Here is a 26,998-nt window from a genome sequence, read left to right as displayed (position 1 = left end):
TAGAAAACAGCTTTTTATCTAAACCAACAACTTTTTTGACACGACCTGAACATTACTTTATTGCTAACCCTTCTGGAGAGTGGGTGATTTAAACCTATTTTGTGATTCACACTCCGGAGCAGAAGGTGGCGGAAAAGCACCAAGATGCCAACCGCCGGAAACAGGCAGAAGAAGAAAAAGAGCGCATAGCATGATAGGGAAGCGGAAAAGTTAAAAAAAAAAAAAAAAAAGTTCTTAATTTCAGACATATTCATATGCAATTTATTTAAATACAACATATTGATATTATTGGGGCACCATGGTGATGAGGTATGTTTGATTAAATTAAATGCTGTTTGGACAAACACATGTAAGTTATCAACAAAGGCCTGGTGTAACGTTAGTTTGAATGCTTGTATCTTTGTTTGGCCTGATGTGTTTAGGTTTCCAAATGCTTTATTTAAACTAGAAATAAGTGGGAGATATTGTAAGCATCATTAATACATTATTAATTTATTATTAATTCATAATTAGTATGTTTATGTGCAGGCAAATAGCTGCAATTATAATTTAGTAGCTAATTAGCATTGTGGTAACCCATAGACGGTATTTGTCCTCTGCATTTAATCCATCCAAGTTAGTGCACACACACATTAGTGAGAAGTGAACACACACAACACAAACCATGAAAAAGAGAAGCACTAAGGGAGCGCTGCAATTTAGCCATATATTTATAATAAAATAAATGAAGTGCCTCTACTCCCTACACCGTCTATCATCTCCCATGTTTCCTTTTCATCTCTGTTGGTGAAATCGTTTGTGAAAATGTATATACTCCTATTTATGTCTACTAACTATCATTACTCGCATTTACAATGTCACATGTCTGCACGTTGAACGCGCTCGTCTTGTGTGCTATCTTTGTATTGTCTCATTGTTTGTGTTATGTGGGAATAAAACTCATGACTTTGTTATGGTTTGCATCATGCTATTAAAGTTGAGTTACAGTAACTAATAGGATCTTGTTTCTTTCTGTTCCTACAGTTGCTGCTTCATCTGTGTGTTTGCAGTGCTGATAAATAAAGGTGAACATCTGAACAACACATTTAAAAAATCAGTTAGCGATTTCTGGGAAACATTGTTGATATTTATAATCAATACCCAAAGACACCCCTCCCTTTATTTCACCTTCCCTAAATTCACAAACAAACTAGGCAACACAAACAGTTTTCATAATTACAGTGATCACAAAAAGAGGAACCAAAAAAAAAGAAAAAGAGATGACACAAGAGTATACATGCAAGAGTTTGTTGTTAGTCGCCAGCAGCTCCAGACAAAGAATGACACTCAAATCTGTGCTGTTACTACAGCTAACATTACAACAACAGCATATCTTGGTTCTGTGAAACAAAGCAAAAACCAATATTACACACGTGTTAAGAAGAAACAAATCCGCTTTCAGGCTTTCCTGCTCTCTAACGTCTCTCCAGTGCTGGAAAGCTTTTCCCATATTAACATTGGTCCAGCTCTTGCCTGATCATAACCCTCCTCTTTCAGTGATATTCCTCTGACCTTTTTCCCCTTTGGTAGTGTCTCTCAGCCATCTCACTTAGTCTTTCTTCAAATCTCCCTCTCACTCACACTAGGTGTTTCTCAATGTCAAGGATACTTCCTTGGCAGGACTGGTCCTTCCAAGTCACTTCCTTCAGAGGCTAGGCGAGGCTCCTCTTTAGCATTCGGAGAACACGTAAATGGAACAGGCTAGCAAGTGCACGTCAGTGCGTCATTACGTCAGTGAAAATGAAAAACAGAGCGTTGCTATGGACGCAGTTCTGTTCACTCAGGCAATATACTCGTTTTTAAATCAATAAACTCCTTTTTAATCATATTGATTATTTGACTGTCAAGTGTGTTTAAACAGTGCGGGTCAATTTGACCCATAACATAATGGATGTAATTATTTTTTAAAACAAATGTTTGGTAACGTAAATATACTTACATTTGAAAGCATATTGCCCCGTTAACGCTCCGACTCCATTAACGTCCGACATTTTGAATTTTTTTAACAAGATAGCAAAGCTGCGCGCATAGGATTGTGGGTGATTTGAGAGCGCGAAGGCTACACATATGCATCCTTTCCTGTATATGGGATATTTTTCGAACGAAGGACTTGGTTCAAATTCCGAGGATCCTCGGCATTGGAACAGTCCTTCGACGGATGTCAATGACGTAGCATCCTCGAAATTCTGGCTTCCGAGGATCCTTCCTTGACATTGAGAAACGCCTTCTGTCTCCTCCCCCATCATGAGTGGACACGCCCCCTACTGCTGAACAAGTGTGTTGAAGCGCTCTGTCTGTTTGGTCCAAAACACTTTGCTCTTCCCATATTTATACTACCAGTAGTATGTATAAAAAATTCAGCACACGGAACAGACAGCTAGCAAGTATTTACAAAATTGTTTGTTTGCGTGTTGATTTCATTTATCAATGGTGTTTTTCAGATATTGCTTACTGCACCTTTAAAAGATAAATTCATTCCACAGACTGTGTATTTGAACTTAAAGTTTGTGTTGTTTCAGTGTCTCTGCAGGAAACAGTGGAGGCTGTTATTGGTGGTTCTGTTCTCCTGCCGTGTTCTTCCACTGAACATGATCTGAAACTTGAAGACACTGATGTGAGCTGGAGACACAATGGCAGCAAAATTGTATGTGATTTAACTCCTTATAGTAATTTACTAGAGACACAGGGCCCACAATACCGGAACAGAATTGAAACATTCCCATTGGAGTATGAGAAAGGAAACTTCTCCATCAAACTCACAGATCTCACTCACACTGATGCAGGAAAATACACCTGCTACATCACACCCTCAGATGAACAGAAGACTGTACAGCTGATCATCAACGGTGTGTGAAACTACTGGATTCTTGCATGACGTTTTCAATTGAAATAGTTGTATACTTTAAATAAAATCTAAATATACTAAATGATTGATCCAATATTTGATGTTCACTAGTGATGTTTCAGTCTTAATGCTGCTGCATATAAATTTTGACAGATCTGTTGTTTTTATCACAGTGCAGTAATGTTTTCTCTAAAACTTTTTGTTGTAGAATCAACAGCAGAAAAAGGAAACGCAACCACTGATCAAGAAAACCAAGGAGAAGAATCCAGACCAGACATTGTGGAGCCATTATCGCTTTGGGTCCTGGTTTGCATTCCATTAATTGTAATAGGGGTTATATTTTTCATTATAATTTGCTTGAGAAAAAATATTTCAAGGTGCCTAATGTCAAGCGCACACAGCGTGGGTTCGGACGCTCAAGAGGTTATGAACCCTTGCACACATATTGAATCAGTAATTGCTGATAATCATGACGAATCAGTTGATAAATGAAACTGTACATTTTGGCGTACAGCAATTGCATGAACTTTTGTGTTAACCATAGAGTCAGGGGAGGAAGTTACAGCTGTCATTGTTGCTGCCACAGCTTCAGATTGAAAAAGTAAGAAAAAAAAGACAAGTGTGCAAAGGATTTGGTTAAAAATAGCTTGAGCGAGTGCATGTGTTACTGTATTATCTTTATGTGCACGGCTACCTAGCAGTCTGGAGTGACGTCATGCATTATTTGGAAATGGCAGACAAATTCGAATTAATTCTCCAAATTCAGCTTTTTTAATGCTTTACAGCTGTTGGGATGGATTTTGTTGGGAAACTGCATACTTCCGTTACTTGTCTGTGTGTCATATTCATAAATAAAGGAAAGAAGATCAGGCTACCACTATATGCAGTTATAGTAGCTTAAAGCCACAACAAATGAACCTTGAACCAAAAAGAGTTTCCAAGCAAAAAGAAAAAGCGACACAGTACCCGTAGTAAAACACGAATCTGTATCGGCTGTTTTTTTTTCTCCAGAAATTTGCAAAACATCACATTTGCTGCTCATTGACAAGGTTCACTATAATACTTTGATCTGCTTACAGTCAAAACAACAGAGGCATTTATTTCATACATTATTTATTTATTTATTTATTTATTTTAGGAGTGTTCGATGTTTTGATGTCATTAGTGACATTTGCCCTGATAAGTTACCATGAAAAGCCACATTAGAAAAAAAAAAAAAATCATAATTATTAGATTAAAAAGTTGAAATTTTGAGGTACATAAAATAGAGATGAACACATGAAAAGATAAAAAAAAATTTGTCAATTTTGACTTCTCATAATTATGACTTGGCATATCATACTTTTGACCTTTTATTTTATAATTTAAATTGCCATAATTGTGACATGATTTACCCAAAGCATGTTTTTTTCTTTCTTTTGTGGCATAAATGGGTTTCCATCTTTCAGTGATGCAGCTTAAACCATCAGATTCATCTGTGCAGAATAACGGAGACGAAGCACAACATGCATAATTACCCTGCAACCGCTAAAGGGTCAAAAGTTACTTTTTGTATTTTTATATACTATTTTTATATTTTGTACCATTTGATTACTTTCTATCACTTTTGTGTAAATTTCTTTTAATTAATGTATATGAAATGTACTATAATACATTTGCCTTGCCTCTCCACTTTGTAAGTTAAAAAGTTGCTTTTAGCTGATTTTTTACAGCTTTCTGGTGCCTAAGACACTGTTTTGTGCCGTTATATCCTTGCCTTATATGCACTGCATTCTTGTACTGTATAACATAATGAGATCATCAAACATGAAATTTTTGGCTAAAGTTAAAGGAAAAATTATCCTGTTGATATATTGCTGCCTCAACAGTTCAAGTGTTTGTGCATTTAATTAGATACACATTGCATTGGACCAAATGTTAGTAAACATTCATATTGAAAATGTTTTATTTTGCATGAACTGTTATTTTTAAAATGTAATTCAATATTCTCAGGTATTTACTGAGGAAAGAAATGAGGAAGGACCATTGTGTTTTATTGTATGTGGATGATCCCTTTATGTTCAAGGCTCAATAAATTTTGTCGATGAAATAGCATCTCTCAGAGTATTTTTTCTTTCTTTTTTTTCGGGGTGGTTTTGATTTACTAAATTTTGATTTTGATTTACTAAAATCATTTACATTTATTCATTTTACATGCAAAACAAATTTTCTCATAAATGTCTCAGCCACACAAATACATGGTTTCTGGTAAATCAAAATAATAGTAATGAAACAGCAGATCTGTGGTAGTATGAGATTTATTTGGTGTGCACATAAATCAGTCCTCATCAATTTTTGTAAGAATTTCTTGAATGTAAAACATATTTTAATGGAATGTCAGTTTTTAAATTATATTAGACACCGTTTTTATTCAGAAAATATATTGACATTTTTAAAAAGGTTTCTCCTGGAATAATTTTAGAATTTCTATCATACATTAAATTGAAAGATTCTATCATTTGTGATTATTACTGTTGTTGCTATTGGTATATATTTATGTTTTGTATATTGATTGTTTTTGAAGACAAAATTGTTCAATTATTGTAAACAATGTATTGAAGTGATATTGTAATGATACAAAAAATAAATAAAATTACATACTGTTGATTGCCACTAAAATAGACATTGCTATGGATATGGCGTTGAATCATAAATAAATAAAAAATGTCCCATCATCATAACCAACCCCTATCTTGTAGATGCTGAATATAAAGTTTACAACTTTATTTTGAATATTATCTGAGGTTTCCATTGGGTTTAGATGGTGAATAACACTTGCAGCAGAGGAAACTGCAGTATCTCCCTGCAGTGGTCTAAACAAACCAAGCTTGCAAGAATTACAAATTTCAGGACTGTAAAAACAAGAAAGCAAAAGCTGGAGTTTGGTTCTTTAGGCAGTGCACTGGGGCTCTTTGAGGGCCCATTGAGAGCAATAATGGCCTCCAAGGGCCCCATATGTATCTAGGCACTAGAGTCACACATGGGGCTGAGCTCTTCTCACTTGTGGCCGTTTCTGAAAAACAGTCGGGTGCTGAGAGTTTCCACATCAAGCAAGCTCCTTAAATGGAAAACATCATATAATGGCATCAGGTTGACATTATTATGCACATGCCATTTTTTGTTTTTCCTAAATAAAAAAAAAAGTGTATATATATATATAAAGATTTTCAACAATTCTATTACAATGTGGAAGTTACATGTGAAAGAACTGATAATGACAGCTTTATTTATTTTTTATAAAAATATGTCATATGTGCTTGTAAAGGATCCACTGGAGGCGAGCTTGATGAACCCAAATGCAGTTTATTTACATCCAAACGTGATCAAAATACAAAACAAAGACTTGACTAAGCATAACTTGACAAACTAAAACTCACCACATAGAGGTTACAGGGAAACACTTGACAAAGACACATGGCAAACATGAGGGCTTAAATACACAACTGGAGTCACTAAACAAGACACACCTGTGAAAATAATAGACAGTTAACTAATGACAGACACATTGACAGTAGGAATAAATGAGATGTCAGTCAGAGAAATGTTTCAGCTGAGGATCAGGATCCAGAACACAGTGTTTTCTCAGAGGAGTTTAAGAAAGAAGCTTCACTCAGATACTCATGTAAGTCTGAGAACATTTACTGTTCATTTCACTAATACTGGATCAAACGTCACATCAGACAGAAGGACGAGTATAGCATCCTGCTGAAAAGATCCGCTATTATTTTTTAGTGAAACTAGCACAATATTTTGTACACTGTAAAAATGTTAAAACATGTTAATTGCTTAACGGTAAGTTACCTTACCATACAGTGAAAAAATGCACATGTCTTTTATTTTATTTTAATACATCATATAAAATGTATTTTTCACTGTAACATACTGAAAAGTTTTGGCAAGTAAAAATTATGACTTACCAGATAATTTAGGCAGTAAAAACAGTAAAAGGACATTTCCAGAAGTCATGTCACATCACATATGATTAATTTTTGGTTTTATAAATAATTCTTATTTTTGTTATCAGTAATGCACATTAGTGTGTTTTTTGACATTTGGTGTAATTTAGTTAATGTTTATTGCATTATTTTAGTGTTGTGTTACCCTGATGGTGTTTTGTATTAGTGTTTGACCCTGTGCACCATCTATATGAGTATTAATCATGTTTTAATAATAGGCCATTTCTATTGTGCCTCCTGTTTTATTATGATGGTTATTTGTACAGTTTAAAGTAAAGGCACATTTTTAAAGTTAAAGTAGGTATGTTAACATTATATCACTTAATGAAATATAAGGTTGGCATCCTGTTAAACTGGAACATTGTCACTGTATTTTTTACGTAAATTTCTGGCAACCACAGCTGCCATTTTATTTTACTGTAAATTTAACGAGATATTTCTTTACAGTCTAGTCTAACCAATGAAGATGATAAATAAAAGTATGCTTTTGTCATGTCTTTTACTGATTAATTAAAGTCCAGACATGACAGACAGATGATTGGAGATACAATGACTGAAATCAGAAACATTATGATATTAATAATTGTGAAAATTCAGCTGAAGATCTGGAGTCTTGAATATACTAAAGTAAATTTGAGAAAGATTAACGAATATCTGCGTATGTCTGATCAGTTCACATGATAACTGATGACGTCACTTACGTCTGATGTCATACGTAGAACGCATGGAGTAGCCTACTGTTATCTTTATCACTGTGAGGTGTTTTCTGTAAAACTTTTTGCAGAATCAACAGCAGAAAAAGGCAGTGAAAACCATGCAGGCAGTGTGTGGCCATTATTGCATTGGCTCTGGGTGGCATTATATTAGTTGTATTATCTGCATTTATAGTTATAGGTTTCATGTTTTACTTCAGAAAATGTCCTCAAGCAGCCGTAGGGCAGGCAGACACAACATGGGTTCAGACACTCATGAGGTTGAAGACATTATGAATCAGTAGCTGTAGCTGTATAACTGTAACAGCAGAAACTGCATGAGCTTTATCACTAAACACAGAGTCAGTGAAGGAGGTTGATGCATCCAGTTTTGCTGCCACAACTTTAGATTAAAGTAACTGAAAAAGTTAGAAATAATCATAAAAGTGTGTAAAGGATTTGGTTGAATAACAGAGAACAGAATATAATCATGTAGATTGAGTGAGTGTGTTTGTATTTCCTGCTGACCACATTAATGTCTTAATTAAGCCTAAAAGTTTGACAGCTGTTAGGATGGATTTTGTGGGAAACCGAATACTTTTGTCATTCATCCGTGCATGCTTGTGTCATATCTGTAAATATAGGACAGAAGGTCAGGCTAGCATGCAGTGGAAGTTGTTTAAAGGCAATTAACATTTGTTTCGCTTTTCAGAAATGCTTTGTTTGCTTATAGCATCACATTTGCTGTAAATTGACAAGGGCTGTGTTTCTCAAATAATTGGAGATCATTGATGGCAATGGTTCTACAATCTACTTAATATTTGCCTGGCATCAGCTGTATTATCCACATTGCTTATGTTTTTTTTTTTCATCATATTTCTCTTCAGAAAAAAAATAGATGACTCATTCTGTTCTGTCTCAGTGATATGACAAACAGGTATATGCTTTTTCTGATTGTTTTAGATTTTATTTTAGATTTGTTATACCTTTCATTTGTTCTCTCTGGTGTAAAAGACATTGTTTTGTGCCGTCATATTCTTGCCAAATGCATTGAATTGTTTTTTATTGTGATATAAGATCTTCAAACACTGAATAAGGAACATGATTTTGCTGTATCTGAAGGAAATGAGTTTGTCAGTAAGTTTCCATCTTTACCACAATGTTCTTTCTCACGCTGCGTTTGACAGTATTAAATGTATTTTGTATAATTTCATGTTAGTACTGCACATCATTTACCAAACATGTTTGTTAATTCCTGATGTCAATTAAAACAATGTATTTGTATACACAGTGTGCGGAAGATAAAACAGATAAAAACTGAAACACAGCTCTAACACTAATACTGGAAGATCATTTTAGATTTATCATTTATATTTCTTTAGATTAAAACTGCACATCATTTAGACAAAAAATATTAATTCCTGACAGCACATCAAATTAATTATTCTTTGTCCCAAATCCCATTATAACTTAGTTCATGTCTTACTGTACATCACTCACTCCAGGATATCTTAAGTGCTGAATATTGCAGATTTTTGGCACATATAACTTTTCATGCACAATGATAACTGCTTAATCAGAAGAGGAACAGAGTGAACCGAGCAAATGATCATAATGTCCAGAGACATGGTGTTGGGCTCTTTACAGTAACTGGGGCTCTTTGAGGGCCCAATGAGGCTCTTGGTGTATTTCAGTAAAGAGAAATCTGAGGAGAAATAGGACTGGACTCTTCTTACTTGTGGCGATGTTTATAACTACAGTATCCTGGAGCCACAGCAACACTATTCTGATAAATCATCAAACAATGGCATCAGGTGATCCACTTCTGCAAACTAAAAGAGACAAAGCAAACTAAACGTATCTTTGAACCAGACTGATCACTATGAGAACAGGCTTCAGTTAGCATTGTTCATATAACACAAAAACACAATACAACAATGCGGTAACACACACACACACACACACACACAAATTCAAATTGAAATGACTTTATAAGGGGATTTTAACTAGACATTGATGTGAGCTGGAGACACAGAGTCAGTGAATATTGTGTGTGATATTAATTCCCAGCAGAAAGTCAGAAACAGGATTCAGACTATGAGAACAGAACTGAAAGTTTCCCTGGTGATTTTCTGTGTGGAAACTTCATCAAACTCAGCAATCTTCAATACACTGATGTAGGAAAATACACCTAAAATCACAAACTCATCTGAACTTCAGACTGTACAGCTGATCATCAATGATGTGTGAAATTGGGTAATTTATGTGTTAAGTTTTTAATTTTAAAAAGTTGTGTTGTAAAGTTACAGACAGTTAAATCTTCAGTATATTCAGGTAGGCTATATTCAGAGCAGGAGTGTTTGTGTTTCATTGTGTGCAGACAATCTCTTTTTCATCTGTAGAAGTTTTTGGATATTTATTTGGGTGTTTATATTGGATATTTTAATAAAACTAAATGTTTTCTCATAACCAAAATAAAAAAATCCCATTAGATATACACTTCCCTTACATTGTTTCTACTTGGAAAAAAAGAAAAACACACACCACAAGAAATCTCTGAAAATAATAAGTCTTCTCATCATATCCAACCAACACTTTGTAGACACTGAATATACAGTCTATTTAAAGGTTTATAATGAAAAGTATCAGAGTTGTTAAACTGGTTTAGTTGGTGGAGAACTATCACTATCAGCCTATTGGAGGCAGAAGAGGAAACTGCAGTGTATTCTCTTCAGAATATGATGTCTTGCTTTAGTTTGGCCATGAAGACATCGACCTTAACCTTTATTTTGTAGTATTTTTTAATTATATATGGAAAATTAACAAGTTTCAATGGTCAAGACAAACCAAACTTGCAAAAATTTCAAATTTCAGTAAAACTGTGTAAAGACATTAAAGCCAAATCTGTTGGTGTGTTTTGAGGCAGTGCAATGCGGCTCTTTGAGGGTCCATGAGGGCTTTAATGTTCTCTAAGAGCCCGAGCCGGATCTCAGCACCAGAACATCATAAACACATGGATCTCTTTGTGTGTATATGACAAACATTGTGCCCAGAGTTTCCACATAAACACCACTCCGTACTAGTCAATGAAACACATCAAATAATGGCATCAGGTCAAGCCAGAAACAGTATGATGACAATAGGAATTATACAATACAAAAGAATGTACAATATGTCAAAATCAGGAGAAATATTAATGTTATAACAATGCAAAATATATAAAGATGTATAAAGCAAAACAAATGTCAATAAATTCAAAAAGTTCAACTGAAGTAAAACAAGCAAACACACACACACACAACCAAACCTACACGCTTATATGACTATAAACAAGACTGTGCGGTTGGCTCCATCCACGCCGTCATTGCCTCCTGTCATCCCCATGGCGGCCCTCTTCATCATTCCTCCATGGCTCCTCCCTCCATCAACACCGGCTGTGGACATGTCCAGAACATATGACCCAAAGTGGCCTCTTCTCTGTGACATCTAACATGTCATATTTCTGGAAATATTCTTGCCAGTTTACTGCTAGAAAAGTGTAGCCTATGGATTATCTTAATGGTGCGTTCTATTATTGTCAACGAACCGACTCGGACCTCGGATATGACGTCACTTCCACACTTCAAGCGTTCTGGTATGTTTTGCGCGTCCGAGTCGGAGAAAAACATGGACGCCATCCGGAAAGCTGTTGCTATGGTAGCACTGGCCGAGTACCAGGCGCTCCAAATATATGTGCTTCACCTAGTAACTAGTTTACCTTCTGTTAGCAACGCTAGCCACGTTAGAAACACCCGTTTGAAACAAGGCTTCATTCAATATTGCACTCACAACAAGACCGATTCCCATACCCACAGGCAGTGATACGGACGCAGTAAGGTATTGCAGTAATACGACGAGTGATTAAAATTTAAACAACGTCATTTAAACAACCAAAGCTGTACAAAAACAATGAAAAGATGTCACACAGGGCGCAGCCATCTTGGATTCCGTATCGGAATTCTTGCTCGGTGTCCTCACGGTTGTCCAAACTTCCGAGCGGCAAAATCCGAGGAAAGGGGGCGTGTTGGTGCGTGTTGCTAGGCAACGTCTGTCTTCCTAGTCGGAACTCCGACACGGATAAATAGTAGAACGCAGCATAAGTAAGGGATAATGTATTACCGAGGCAGTTGTTATAGCGAATAACAACCCCGACAGGCTGAATGGGCTATTCGCTATAACAACCGCCTCGCTATACATTATCCCACTTATTACATGGCTACCTACAAAATAAATAAATAATTTGACACGAAATATTGTTTTAAAAAGGAGTTTATTGATTTAAAAAACTATTATATTGCTTCCGCTAAAGAAAATAGTCCGTTCCGCGTCCATAGCAACGCTCTGTTTTTCATGGCAACGGTGTATTATACTTTGCAGCGGTCTGTTATCAAGAAATATGATACACATGGAATATGTAACAAACAGCTTGTTCGATCTCCACTGTTGATATGGATTGTTGAAGACTGACTTTATCCTGTTCACTGATAAAGTGGCAAAACAGTGTGCTGTGTTCTCACTGTCACATGACTCTGGTGTGTATAGCTCCTCTTGAAAAATAAATAAACTGCTTGTTAATGCTTAACTGGTCTGTGGTTATTCCATGTGACGTCTACATTTCTGTTATATAACTAGTTTCATTTATTTCATATATAACTAGTTTCATTTCATATAACTAGTTTCGAAAGCAACTTTCTAGCCTAGTGGTTCTCAACGGGGGCGGTACCGCCCCCCAGGGGGCGTTCAGAGAACAACGGGGGGCGTTGGAAGCAAGATGTTTGAAAGGGGGGCATTCAGGTGTTAATGGGGGGCATTCACGAGTAAATAGGCTATGTAACGCAAATTTTTGTTCATTTACTTTTATTCATTTTAAGCATTTAGTAATTTAGTTGTAATAAACACTTTAAGTGGGCTATTTAAAAAGTGTTAGGACTATGTTTTTGTTAAATTATGTTGTAAAACATATGCGCAGAGTGTGATATCATATTGTGTGTGCACGCGCATCTATGGTGCGCGTGAAAGAATACCTCAGCAGCGCTCAAAAAAAAAAAAAAAAAAAAAAAAAAAACATTCGTCCGCAGCCGCTTTACTCCTGACATCAAGTCCACCGTCAGTGTTGTAGGTAGGCACTTGGCAGGTTTTTTGTGTTCATTTCTATTGCATTACGATTGAAAGCAGTATCAATAATGTCAAAAATATGATGTGCAGTCAAGTTCAGGTGTTTGCTGTGAGTGTTCTCACCGCGCGCGCTTGTGATTCGCGGAGTTTTGACGAGTTGTAGCCTATTTTTTTGACGACTTGATATTATTTCTTATTCAAAAGTTTAGAATGCCTAACATTCTAAAATCTTCCAGTTAAATGCGACATGTAGCCTATCGTTACTTTTGCAACGACTATATTATATTATTTTTCCACTCATAGACCAGCGCTCAAGCACTGACTGACTAGAATCCAGCGCCGACAAGAATCAGCATTCACATGCTCAAAAATGCGTTTCGCGCTGACAACAATCCGGTGGTGCCTAGAATCATGCAGCGGAGGAATGGAAAGTTGACAAGCCATTTAAAAGTATTGACTTAAGAAACACTTAATTTTATTTCAAATATTTTCAATAAATCATGTTCCCATTCACTCTGGCGACGAATTTTAAAATGAATTAAACTTTATTCTATTTATAAGGTAAAACTTTTACATTTTTAGGCATTAACTAATTCCAATCCCTAATGCCAAAGTGTTTTGTTTGTTCACCAAGTAGTTTACTGGTCAGGCATTATTGTTAACTCGCAAGACAGTAAGAAGAAAATGACAATTTGATGGATAATTTAAATATATTCTGCAATCACATTTTGGTAATGTATTAATTCGGCCATCACATCTGAGTGTGAAACGCTGCTTGGGTATAGTTTAGTATACAATCATAATTTAATTGTTCATATGTGTTTAATCTTGTTAGTTTTTTTTTTTACTGATTATTAACACAAATTAATCACAACAAACCAAATTAATTGTAATTGTATTAATTATACCATTGATGAAAACAAGCTGATACCAAGGTATTTTAGGCCCACAATTCTAACGAAAGTAAGGTTAATGTGAGCAGCTTCTTGCAATACTCTCCTAAATGCGTAATAAAACCTAAGTGCAAACATTACCGCTTTAATGACCGCCCTTTATTTTTCAGTGTATTTGTTTTACAATATATGGCTATTACTGTCATGGGACTAATATTATAACTATTATTATGTAGTAGTGTAATGTAGACAGACACAAATAAAAGAGGATTGAGTTTTTCTTTGTTTAATTTGCACACTGAATATGGGTTGGCACTTTTAATTTTGAACTCACAAAGTGCACCAGGTTGATGAATTTAACGTTAAAATGCACAAAATTTTCTTACGGGGGGCATGCCCCCGAACCCCCCTAGAAGGCCAGAGGTCCACTCACCACAGATTTACCAAAAATCCTGTGAGAAACACTGGTATTGCTATGCCAATGCAGTTTATAGCTTGTTTTTTTTTTTTTGGATTAATCACTGTGGAGTATAGTTCAATTGTATTAATAAAAGACCATTTTGCACTTATTTCATATGTTAACTCTCACTCGTTCCTGGTCGCTCATTAGTTTGGGGGTGGGGGGCGTTCAGGGATTTGGATATTGGATAGGGGGCGCTGGCCCAAAAAAGGTTGAGAACCACTACATTGTAGACCTATGTGTAACAGAAGAGACAAAAAAGTGTTTGTTCACAGTATTTGTGTTTATTCAAGACATTGTGATGTATGTTTCAAAAACTGACCACTGAAATGAACCTGTCTTGAAAAGTGCAAATGAGTGTCCGGCTTGAGGCTGCGCCAGACGCCGGACAGGGGGCTTAAAATCCGGATGTATGGCCACCCTAGCAGAGACTGTGTTTACTAGTCAATCCCCTGTGAAGGCCTCGTCGACAAGAAAGCAATCGGCACAGATCTTTAGCAGAGACCACAAGAACCAGACAGATCCCCAAACAGATCCTATGGCCAGCTTTGGCTCCATACCAGTGCAATAAATCCGATCTTCAAGCAAAAGGAACTGGATGAATATTTGAATGCTACTGAATCACAGAGGTGTCAAAAGTATTCACATTCATTACTCAAGTAGAAGTATAGATACTAGGGTTTAAAAAGACTTCTGTGGATGATGAAGCATCAACTCAAGCTTTATACTCAAGTAAAAGTGTAAAAGTACTGGTTTCAAAACTACTTAAAGTATAAAAGTAAAAATAATGTAAGGAAAAAAATGCCCGTAAGGACAAAAGCTTAGGCCGCACCACAGTGGCCTATAGTGCACTACCCCACCTCCTCAAAAAAACATTTTTCTAAAGGCCATTATGACTATAATGTTATATTAAAATGTTAATGTCGAAAAATTTGGGACGCACTAGGCTTCTGTTTCAGCCGCATACATGCCCATTGAAAATAAAAGCATTTTAGTACAATGCAAATACATTAAAGGTGTCATGATTCCTGTCTTGTGTTCCCCTTGTCTTGTGTGGATTTTTATTATTTCCTGTCCTGTGCCATGTTTTGTAGTCCTTTGTAGTTTTTTCTCGTTTATTAGTCTTCCAGGTGTTTCTAATTAGCCCTACCCCTTGTTATCTTGTTTAGCTTGTTTGCCTGTGTATTTAAACCTCTGTGCTTCAGTTGTTGTTTGTCGGTCGTTGTAGCTGTTTCCTTGTTTCTGTCCTGAGTTCTGTGTTCCATTGTTTGCCATGGATTTCTTGTTTGTTTTATTAAAATAACGCTTGCATATGGATTCTCTCTCTGCTTCGTCCTTGCCTCATCGTAACAAAAGGTCCCATGACATGAAAATGTCACTTTATGAGTTTTTTTTAACATTAATATGAGTTCCCTTAGCCTGCCTATGGTCCCCCAGTGGCTAGACGTTCTGATGGGTGTAAACCAAGCCCTGGTATTTTGAGAAAATGAAAGCTCAGATGGGCGAATCTAGAATCTTCCCTTTATGTCGTCATAAGGGGAAAGGTTACCTCCCCTTTCTCTTCTTTGCACGCAAAGAGAATTAGGCCCGCCCATGAGAAAATGAGCTGCGCGAGCGCGATATTGGTTTTTCCTCGAGAGACATCATGGCTTGCAAACGAGCGAAGCATGGCAGTTGAAATTTGGGGAAATATTAAAATCATAACTCATAGTCATAATTCATAAATTTCACATATGCTATTACATTACCTGCTAACTATCAAAAATATTTCGTTCTATAACTGGTCTCTCATCAGTCATTCGACCAGCGAATGCTTTGATTATACCAGTTAAGAAGGAATATTTATATTATCAAACCTAAGACAAATTCTCTCCTGGCCGTGGATGCAAATTGCTGGGTTTATGAATTAAAATAAAGAGCTAGTAGCTAGATCTTATCGCAATTTCATTGACAATTACGTGGGATTGTAACACAGAGTCAGTCAAAGTATAAAAGATTTATTTAATCAAAAATGACACACAAAGGATTATATGCATATAGGAAGTAATATAGGCTAATCTACGTACGTAAAATTACACAAGACCCACGAACGTTTAGACAAACAAACATAAAACATGACTTGATCAAAATGAAACTAGGAAGAAAGTGAGGGAGAAAGTATGGTAATTTACAAACAGAACCTTTTAAGAGACAACTGTGAAAGCAGCTTCGAGAGAGATCATTTTATACGTTACTTGCGATTCTGTTCCTTTGTCTGTGTGAAGCTGGGCTTCGGGACCACGTGCGTATCTTGGCTGGACCGTGTCTCATCGATTTGTAGGCTTGCGTTTCGCGTGAAGTTCTTAAAAGCTTACTTGAAAGTAACATTACCGAGTGAAGACTTCTTTTCCCTGTACGGGAAAGGCGAGAAAACTTAGTTACAGGACGAAGCTGGATTTTTACATCCGCGGTTCGTTTGGATGAAGGCCCTGTGCCTTCTCCCGCTCCGCTGCTGGTGCAGGGAGGGGTGAGAGTGCAGAGTTCAGAGTTCGGAGTCACGAGGGTGAGAGTGTATGAGAGCAGAGAGAGCGAGGCGTCTGCTTGTGTTGTGGTTTTAAAGCAGCGCGGGGTAACGCCCTGTTTGATGACGGGACCCAATGGAATCTTTCGGTTCTGAGGCGGGAGCGTTTCATTGTTTGTGAAGGTCTCTTCTGATCGTGCACAGAAAAAAATGCATTAAAACTTTAATACCACATTATGTCTAGGAATAAACATTTGTGCGGAATATAGTTTCTATCTCTGTATAAAGAAGCTCATTACGATCCGTAGGATATTACACCCGACATTAATATCAGTTAATGAAACAGATACATCTCAAATGTATCAACACACGTGTCCATTACATCTGCAGAAGGGCATAAATATCTCAATTTATCCCATCACATCCATAGACAAGAAAACTACATTAAAACATTTTGATAATGATTCATGCGTGTGTGTAACTTGTGTTTTAGGAGTTTCAGAGTGGTTTGGTGTGTGTGTGATTCAGAGCGGGTTTTCTGTTGAGATCGGAATGTCAGTAATGTCTTTGAAGCTCACACTGTGGAGAGGGGGAAGTGCGTCGTAAAAGGGATTCAGTTACAGACTTTGCCAAGTCTGTGGGAATTAGAAAGTGTTTTCACTTTTAATTAGTATATAAATTAGAAGTCCATTTTTACCCATCGAGCCATAGTCGTTACATAATCTTTCTCTCAAAATCGTTCAATACGGTTTATGCATCAGTAAATCAAACCAGTGACTAAAATATCACCTTCACATCGTTTCTTTTGGTAGGATGAAAATAATCTTATTTAAACTGTGATTAAAATATATACAGAAAGCGATCAAAGAACAATCCCTTTCCAATCGCCCAAGCTGTCAATCAAACAGCGCGAGTTTATCTGGACACTTGCCAAAACTCGTTATGAAATCAATGACGCTGTTATGCAGCACAACAAAGCTCTTACTGTACTTACCTCATGTTTCCATTGGTGAAATCATTAATGAGAGTGCAGAAACTGCGTTGCAATGATAAGATCTTCATTCACGCGATCAACAGACTGTCATCTGCTCAATTCTCATCACTTCAACCTTTTATGTGATGGGAATAGATCTAAATACTTAAAAAACTTCTCACGATTCATTAATCTCGATAGCTGTAATAGTAAAAACGTATAGGCCTAATAGCTGTAAAAGTATTCGAGAGAGTTCCACATGTAATGCTAGATATTTCATATGCAAGCATGTCAGCCAATCACAGCAGTGGGTGATTACACTGAAGTCTCACAGCAGACACGCCCCTTCAAACAGAGCGTTAATATGATTCTTTAAAGGTCCCATGACATGGATTATTTTATTATTTTATAATGTTTCCTGGGGTGCCCTTATAATGTTAGTATGTTTTTAAGATAATTTTTTGTAATAATTTAGAAATAAAAGGCATATGTGTATTACTGAGCATTAACATGTGTTTCATGGAGTGGAAGATATGATGACTAGTTGCCTATAAGTATTGTAATGGTGCACAGTGTTGCCAGATTGGGATGGTGATTTCCAGCCAATAAGCTCACCAAAACCCGCCCACACCAAGAAAAAAACCCCCCAAAATTTTACTGCCAAAATAATGTGATATAATTTTATTACCATGTCATTCAAGGTTGATAAGCACCATTTTTTATCTCCTTAAAACAAAATAACGCTGATAAAATGAAATAAGAAAATATAGCTGCGAGCAGCGATTGCGGGCCCAAGCCGGTGGCACCGCCACCCTGGTGCCTTTAGTTACACCGGCCTGGGCCCTCCATCGCTGCTTGCAGCTATATATATATATATATATATATATATATATATATATATATATACACACATTATATATATATATATACAGTGAGGAAAATAAGTATTTGAACACCCTGCTATTTTGCAAGTTCTCCCACTTGGAAATCATGGAGGGGTCTGAAATTGTCATCGTAGGTGCATGTCCACTGTGAGAGACATAATCTAAATAAAGAAAATCCAGAAATCACAATATATGATTTTTTAACTATTTATTTGTATGATACAGCTGCAAATAAGTATTTGAACACCTGTCTATCAGCTAGAATTCTGACCCTCAAAGACCTGTTAGTCTGCCTTTAAAATGTCCACCTCCACTCCATTTATTATCCTAAATTAGATGCACCTGTTTGAGGTCGTTAGCTGCATAAAGACACCTGTCCACCCCATACAATCAGTAAGAATCCAACTACTAACATGGCCAAGACCAAAGAGCTGTCCAAAGACACTAGAGACAAAATTATACACCTCCACAAGGCTGGAAAGGGCTACGGGGAAATTGCCAAGCAGCTTGGTGAAAAAAGGTCCACTGTTGGAGCAATCATTAGAAAATGGAAGAAGCTAAACATGACTGTCAATCTCCCTCGGACTGGGGCTCCATGCAAGATCTCACCTCGTGGGGTCTCAATGATCCTAAGAAAGGTGAGAAATCAGCCCAGAACTACACGGGAGGAGCTGGTCAATGACCTGAAAAGAGCTGGGACCACCGTTTCCAAGGTTACTGTTGGTAATACACTAAGACGTCATGGTTTGAAATCATGCATGGCACGGAAGGTTCCCCTGCTTAAACCAGCACATGTCAAGGCCCGTCTTAAGTTTGCCAATGACCATTTGGATGATCCAGAGGAGTCATGGGAGAAAGTCATGTGGTCAGATGAGACCAAAATAGAACTTTTTGGTCATAATTCCACTAAACGTGTTTGGAGGAAGAAGAATGATGAGTACCATCCCAAGAACACCATCCCTACTGTGAAGCATGGGGGTGGTAGCATCATGCTTTGGGGGTGTTTTTCTGCACATGGGACAGGGCGACTGCACTGTATTAAGGAGAGGATGACCGGGGCCATGTATTGCGAGATTTTGGGAAACAACCTCCTTCCCTCAGTTAGAGCATTGAAGATGGGTCGAGGCTGGGTCTTCCAACATGACAATGATTCGAAGCACACAGCCAGGATAACCAAGGAGTGGCTCTGTAAGAAGCATATCAAGGTTCTGGCGTGGCCTAGCCAGTCTCCAGACCTAAACCCAATAGAGAATCTTTGGAGGGAGCTCAAACTCTTGTTTCTCAGCGACAGCCCAGAAACCTGACTGATCTAGAGAAGATCTGTGTGGAGGAGTGGGCCAAAATCCCTCCTGCAGTGTGTGCAAACCTGGTGAAAAACTACAGGAAACGTTTGACCTCTGTAATTGCAAACAAAGGCTACTGTACCAAATATTAACATTGATTTTCTCAGGTGTTCAAATACTTATTTGCAGCTGTATCATACAAATAAATAGTTAAAAAATCATACATTGTGATTTCTGGATTTTTTTTTTAGATTATGTCTCTCACAGTGGACATGCACCTACGATGACAATTTCAGACCCCTCCATGATTTCTAAGTGGGAGAACTTGCAAAATAGCAGGGTGTTCAAATACTTATTTTCCTCACTGTATATATATATATATATATATATATGTAACAAAAAAATAAAAAAAAAAAAAATATATATATATATATATATATATATATATATATATATATAATTTTATATAGAAATAAATGGTGTATAATTACATTTTTAGAAGATAGGAGGTTTTTAGTGTTTCCTTTTTTGACATTAATTTTATCCCTCGCCATAGCAATTTAGCATATTTAATGTATTTTCATCATGTTGAAAAAGTTTGGTGGGAATAAAATAAACCACTTAAGAGGAGTGGGTAAAAATACAGAGGCTGATTTTGCAAAGAAATCCACATTCAAACCAAAATATCTGACTTCCTGTTACTCGGAGCTAATTACTGTAAATTAGAAAATTGTCCGGCTCGATGAGACCACTATGTGTACTGATTTTTGTGACTGTACATAAAAATTAACCCCTTCACTTTTGTCAAAAGCATTTAGAAAGTGACACACTTCCTGCTGCCAGCTGGTGGCGCTATAACTTTGACTCCCAATAGTTACATACATGTGATCAGCCTCTTACCACGAACACACTGCTGAAGTTTCATCAAGATCAGTTAATGTATGCAGAAGTTAATGTATGCAGAAGTTAACACTTCGTTTTTATCTTTTCTCGCCATAAATTCGTTTCCTCGCCACGGCCAAACCGTTCGAGATATCAAAAATCCGTCCGCAATTTAGCATCCTCAATGTCTTGACTTCATGCTGACCGAGTTTGGAGGCGAGTGGATGAATTCTCTAGGAGGAGTACATCAAATTCCAGAGCATGCGTTTTTCAAACTACCCATAATAGCCGACTTCCTGTTGGGCGGAGCTAATAACTTAGAGTGCGGAAGTTGTTCGGCCCGATGAGATCTATATGTGTACCGAGTTTCATATTAATTCATGCAAGCGTGTTTGATATATGGACCAAGTTTTCAGACCGTGTTCAAGGGGGCGCTGTTGAGCCCCCCTGCCACGCCCGGGTACTAGTTTCAGCCCGGCCCTGATGGCCGCGGGTTCTGACCTGTGTGCAAAGTTTCAAGAGTTTTTGAGCATGTCAAGGGCCCCAAAAGCCACTGAAACCTTGAAAAACAAAGATTAAATGGAATAGACAACCCCCCCCCCCCCACCCACACACACAGACACACAGAGAGAGAGAGAAAATTCTCCAGAAAATCCTCATTCAAACCAAAATATCTGACTTCCTGTTGGTTGGAGCTAACGACTATAAATTAGAAAGTTGTCCGGCTTGATGAGAACAATATACGTACCAAGTTTTGTGATTCTAGGAAAAACTAAGCCCCCATTTTTGACTAAAGGTGGCGCTACTGAGCCATTCCACCACGCCCGTTTCTGAAACTTTGCACATGTCTACTGGCTAATAAATGTGATGTGTCTGTCGAGTTTCATCCAATTTCAAGCATGCTAAGAGTCTCAAAAGCATCAAAAAAGAATATTAAAGTTTGATGCGCACCGAGTTTGGTGGCGATCGGATGAATTCCCTAGAAGGAGTATTTCACATTCCATTGTATGCGTTTTCCAAACAACATATAATAACCGACTTCCTGTTGGGCTGGTGTAAAACTTAGAGCACGAAAATTGTTCGGCCCGATGAGATCTATATGTGTACTGAGTTTCATATTATTACATGCAAGCGTGGTTGATTTATGGACCAAGTTTTCGGACACCATTCCAGGGGGCGCTGTCGAGCCCCCCTGCCACGCCCGGGTACCAGCTTCAGTCCGGCCCTGATGGCCGCAGGTTCTGAAGTGTGTGCAAAATTTGCAAGAGTTTTTGAGCATGTTAAGGGCCCCAAAAGTGGCAAAAAGGCAGAAAAATAAAAATAAAAAAATAAAATAAAATAAAAATCCTTACGGAAGCAATAGGGCCTTCGCCCTTTCAGGGCTTTAGCCTTTCAGGGCTAATAAAGCAATTTTTCCAGGAAAACAGATCAAAACAGGGCAATAATTAAGGAGAATTAGCAAATATGACTAAAATGTCCAGGTGGACACTGTCAAAACGGCAATCAAGAAATTAACCGATGACTTTAACCCTCGGAAGTACACAACCCAAGTAAAAGTTGCAGATGTCTGGTTAGGCTAGTGTGCACATGACCATGGACAGGAGTCGTCCCATATTCGATTTCAGTTCAAGTCACTCAACTGTGCTCTCCTCTCAGAGTTATAGTCACCATCAAGTCATCACCCACCACATGTGTACGTTTTTAGAGTTGCTCACTATCTCACTCTTTACTGTAGATACAACTTACTGTATAGTATGTCACTTTGGCATTAGCGATCACTTGAATATACAGCTACAACTTATCTCGCCTGCTTGCTGATCGCTGATTGGCTAAAAGCGTCAACACCAACGCCAGCTGACTCTGCATGGGTGTGTGTGTTTAGAAATGTCATGATGGCCCTGTCCCAAATGGCACACTTCATATGCACTTTCGGTCTTGTGGACTTACAATGACTGCGACGTGCGCGTGTCCGCTAAGTCCGTGAGACCGTAGGGTGCCCCATTTGTCATTTTAGGCCTCAGAAGGGTGCTCGCGAGCGTTTTTTGCTCGCAAGCAATATTGCCATACCAATTTGAGTCCAAATCAGACGAATCAGGTCTATATTAAGTGAAGTCAAGTCAAAATTATTCATATGCTCAATTCACATTGTTTTAAAGCAGCTTTACAAAAAGTCATATAGGCCTATAGAAGCTTTAATATTGAGCAGTTCAGGGCTGGGAGATATAAATAAATAAATATGTTGCTGATATAAATTGTACAATGTTTGAGATTTAGCTATATTATATTTATTAATTTACCCAGCAGATAAGTCAGTGCCACTTTAAGTGAGCAATGAGCAAGACTGCATTAAATTAGCCTACTAGCATTGCAAGGAGAGATAGCCTAGGCTGATAGTAGACACTATTTTCTGAATGTCATGTAGGGCTCCGTAATTTTACATCATTCATTTATGCTTCTTCATTTTTCCATTAGGATCGGTGAATAAAAACAAACTCTGGATTTTAACTCGGGTAAGACATAGTTCCGAAAGTGTTTTATTTTATTTTAAACTATGCGTGGCAAATAAGACAATAATAGGCTACCAAATAATACAAGCCCTGGGGTCTCATTTATAAAACTGTGCATAGGAACCTTACTAAAAGTGTACGTGCGCCCGAAAGCCAAAAATGGCGTACGCAAAAAAATATTCAGATTTATAAAACCATTCGTACGCCAGAACCTGCGCAGAATTCACTTTATAAATCCCAGTCAGTGGAAGATTGTGCGCACATGCGTCTCCTCCCCGAAATAACCATATATGGAGCTGACAACGCCTAGTTTTACTATGCAGATCCTTATCTGCATATCATTTGCATATGATTATGCATCCACGTGATAACGTTTAACGGTACAAGACACATTACATTAATAAAAATCAAGTAGTTGCCTATCGTTGCCTTGTTTTTGAATACATAAATCAAATAGTGTAAAATACATTTCAGAGAAAGTTTTTCTCAATCTTTTCCACTGGCCGAATTGTATTTTTAATTGATTTATATTTTTAATGGAAACAGATTGTGGTGGATTTTAATTAATCAACGTTAATTAATCAACTAACATTTGTTTTTCTTGCAGGAATAACATTCGCTTTTAATGTGTCAAAACTCTTTGGGGAAAAACTTGTGACTTTGAGTATGTGTCTATGGGTAAAAATAACATAGTTATGGGAAGTTAAACTAGACAGTCTGTTAGAACAAATGAAGTCATCATTAAAACCTTATGATAAGTAATCACAAGATCAGAGTTTGCTTTACCTAGTAACAGAGGGGTTTGCATATAAAGAACCAATCAAATAGTGGGGAAATTATGTAATGCAGCCTGAAATTTATGCCATACCTCATACTATAAAAACTGTGGTATATGTGTTTTACGGTGGGATTCTCAATGGAATTTGTCTGAGATCCTCCGGCCTTGCTTCTTGGGAGAGATTCCCTGAGAACTGCTCGGGAAGATCTCCTGGCCGTGATTAAAGCATTTAAAGGACATTTGCAGGTCTGTTTGTCGATTTATTCCTGCGCAGGAAGCTAGTTTAGGAAGGAAGTTAGTTTAGAGAAAACAAGTTAGACTAGGTAAGATATCCAAGTGAGGACGTCGCCAGGAGACGAGACTCAGATATCAGCTATCCGAGTGGGGACGTCGCCAGTAGACGAGACCCAGGTAGCTAGTTTAGGGAATAAGCTATCCGAGTGGGGACGTCGCCAGTAGACGAGACCCAGGTAGTTAGGCTTAAGGCAAAAATTCCACCACAAGATAGATAGGCCTTGGGCATTATTTGCACGAAACTATTTTCTCAGACAATCTGGTGTTATCATGATAAGCAGTTATCTCTGTGGTTAAAACATTAAAACACAGCATGCCAGAGGAAAAGTGTTCAAAAACATCGCATCCACAACAAATATCTCTATTGACTGAATTTGAATATAAAAATGTTGTAACTTCTCAGTAATGATTTCATGTTTAAGTGCTTAACTCCATTAATTTGAATGGCATATTTAATCTAAATGTTTATATCAGAAGTAAAACATAGTTTAAATCATTATTTTATTTATTTAAACTGTTATTTGCGTCAGTTTCACTAAACGGCCCAACGCGCTCGCTGGCGCGGACATTTAAGAAGGGATGGATATTTGCTTCAAGTGACAGGCTTGGTGAGTGAAATTATATTTGTATTATCTTTCTGTATATGTTAAATTTTCTTTAGATTTTCTGTCTAAAAGTGACCAAAAAGACACTTAACTCCAGCTCACCATCGGTGTCGCCAATTCCCTTTGTCTCCAGAATGTGCGTACGCACGGCTCAAAGTTTGCTTAAAGGTGCGCACATTCTCCCGTCAAGTTTGTTTTTTATAGATCACAACCTTTGCGTGGGAACTGGCGTACGTATGTTTCCAGCCCCGTTTTGTGCGTACGCACGCTTTATAAATGAGACCCCTGGTCATTGTTTTTTTTCTTTTTTTTCCGTACAATTAAAAACCCTGCAGTGCTGAAGAGTAAAAAAATAAAATAATAATAATATATATATATATTAATTAAAACAGATATTATGTCGATCTATTAGCCTGGGTTTCCCCATGCTGCCTTGCTCGCAGCACGATTTTATTCACGCTACTAGGCAGTCTGGACACCATGGACCATATTTTCCCCTGAAAAAGGGAACCAATCACAGAACGGGGAGGGAGCAGCAAGACGATGATGACACCGAAGCAGTTTGTTTATATCTATGGATTCAACATGGCATCAGACGCGAAGTTACCTTCTACCCTCATGTTTATCTTGCACAAACGGCAATATTCGTTGAACGGCATCGTGTACAAATAAATCTCTGACCCAACATCTTCTTCCTCGTCGAATTTCTGTCGCTCTACATACGTCATCTGGTATAATTGAAGCGATTGGCTATGAGCTACGTACAGGCGCATTTGATAGACATTCATAGCGCCCAATAAACGGCTCTGGGCATTCGTAAACCACGCCTCAAATACGAGAAAATGAACGCGTGGTTCCCAGACCAAGTCTCGAATGAGACTTGGTCTGACGTTAGCCAGGCTATCGATCTATAGCAAATATTATTATTTATGTGCTCAATAGCGTATTTAAGTAATAAATGTTCATATCACTTCTCTGCTGGGTATTTTAATACATTTTTGAAGAAGGCTATATTGCACAGATTTACAGCAGTGATTTTTTTTTTATAGTTAGGCTATGGCTATATTAATATTTGAAACTATTTTTATCCCATACACGCAGATTATAACATGAACACGCAATGCTGGGGTGGATAAATAAATAATTTGATTTTTAATACCTGATGTCAGTCACAGATAGTCATAGGCCTAAATGTTAACCGGCTGACAGCCTATTAGAAAACAGGAACCTTTAAAAACTATAACATAGGCCTATTCAGAACCATAGGCCCTGGCTGGCCCTCAAATTTTATTAACAGGTAAACAACAAGGAAAATTAGTTTGCCATTAAACATTTTATTTGCACTTTGTGCCAAAAAATGCAAGCATTGGAGAACAAATTTTAAAAAAATCAATAACAAACAAACGGTCGTGCTTTAAAATTGAAAATCAGCTGCTTGCATTCAGGTTTGTCCGATGTCTTCCTTTAATACAGTAAATGATTGTCATAATTTGCGTAAAATTCAGAGTTTGAGCGGATCCACCGATCCTAATGGAAATATGAAAAAGCCAATGAATGACGCGCCAATGTAAAACTGCTCTATTAGCCTGAAGTACACTGAGGTGCTGTCACCAAGCGTTCGTTTTTAAAACAATAACTTCATCTATTCTGTGTCTTAAGTACAATAAAACATTAGCCAATAGATTTTAACTAAAATTACCATGGTAACCGATAATAAGATACGATTAGAGTTAGCATTTAATAGTTCTTTAATACGGCCAAATCATTCACAAAATAGTACATAAAGAATGTGCATGCTCAGGTTTAAATCCTAGACCAGGCCTATTCAAATAGCGGCCCGGGGGCAAGTTTGGCCCGATTGAAATTTATTCTGGCCCGCAGCAGATAAAAAAAAAAATAAATCTACGAATCTGCTGCGGCGCACAGACTAGAGTACAGGCGATCAGGGTTGCCAGATTGGGTGGGTTACCGCCCAGTTGGGCGGTTTTGCAATCTGTTTTGCGGGCAAAAATGGGTTTGGGCGGGTGGATAGAAATTGGGCTGGTTTCAGATCAGTTTGGCTAGTTTTTGTTGCCGAAACACCGGCACTTCAGATCCTTCTTCCTGTGACCCAATGTTCAGCAGACAGCAGTCTCTCTCACTCACTCACTCACACACACACACACACACACACACACTACAGCTCTGGCTGACGTGCCCCCTAAACTGACGTTC

At 37.5% G+C, this 26,998-nt stretch overlaps 1 protein-coding gene across 9 annotated transcripts in view; it reads left to right on the top strand.

Annotated features, from left to right (window-relative positions):
- The window catches only part of LOC311084428 (CD276 antigen homolog), a 77,745-nt gene that overhangs the window by 20,274 nt on the left and 30,473 nt on the right, over positions 1-26,998 (top strand). For 6 of the 9 annotated variants that reach the window (XR_014606525.1, XR_014606526.1, XR_014606527.1 and 3 more), the window contains 3 exons: positions 1,024-1,064; positions 2,559-2,885; positions 3,093-4,090. Coding sequence is in view for 3 of the 9 variants with exons in the window: in XM_084116431.1 (XP_083972557.1) it covers positions 299-309; positions 1,024-1,064; positions 2,559-2,885; positions 3,093-3,376 (663 nt within the window). In the remaining 6 variants the exon portion in view is untranslated. Of the gene's footprint in view, positions 1-143; positions 310-1,023; positions 1,065-2,558; positions 2,886-3,092; positions 4,979-26,998 lie in introns of those variants that run through there. The other 3 variants (XM_084116433.1, XM_084116431.1, XM_084116432.1) reach the window with 3 other exon arrangements.

This window comes from Abramis brama, assembly GCF_963993115.1.
Source record: "Abramis brama genome assembly, chromosome: 6".
In the NCBI taxonomy this organism is placed as follows: domain Eukaryota; kingdom Metazoa; phylum Chordata; class Actinopteri; order Cypriniformes; family Leuciscidae; genus Abramis; species Abramis brama.
Note: the sequence above shows the minus strand (reverse complement) of the source record. Positions and strands in the feature narration are given on the sequence as shown.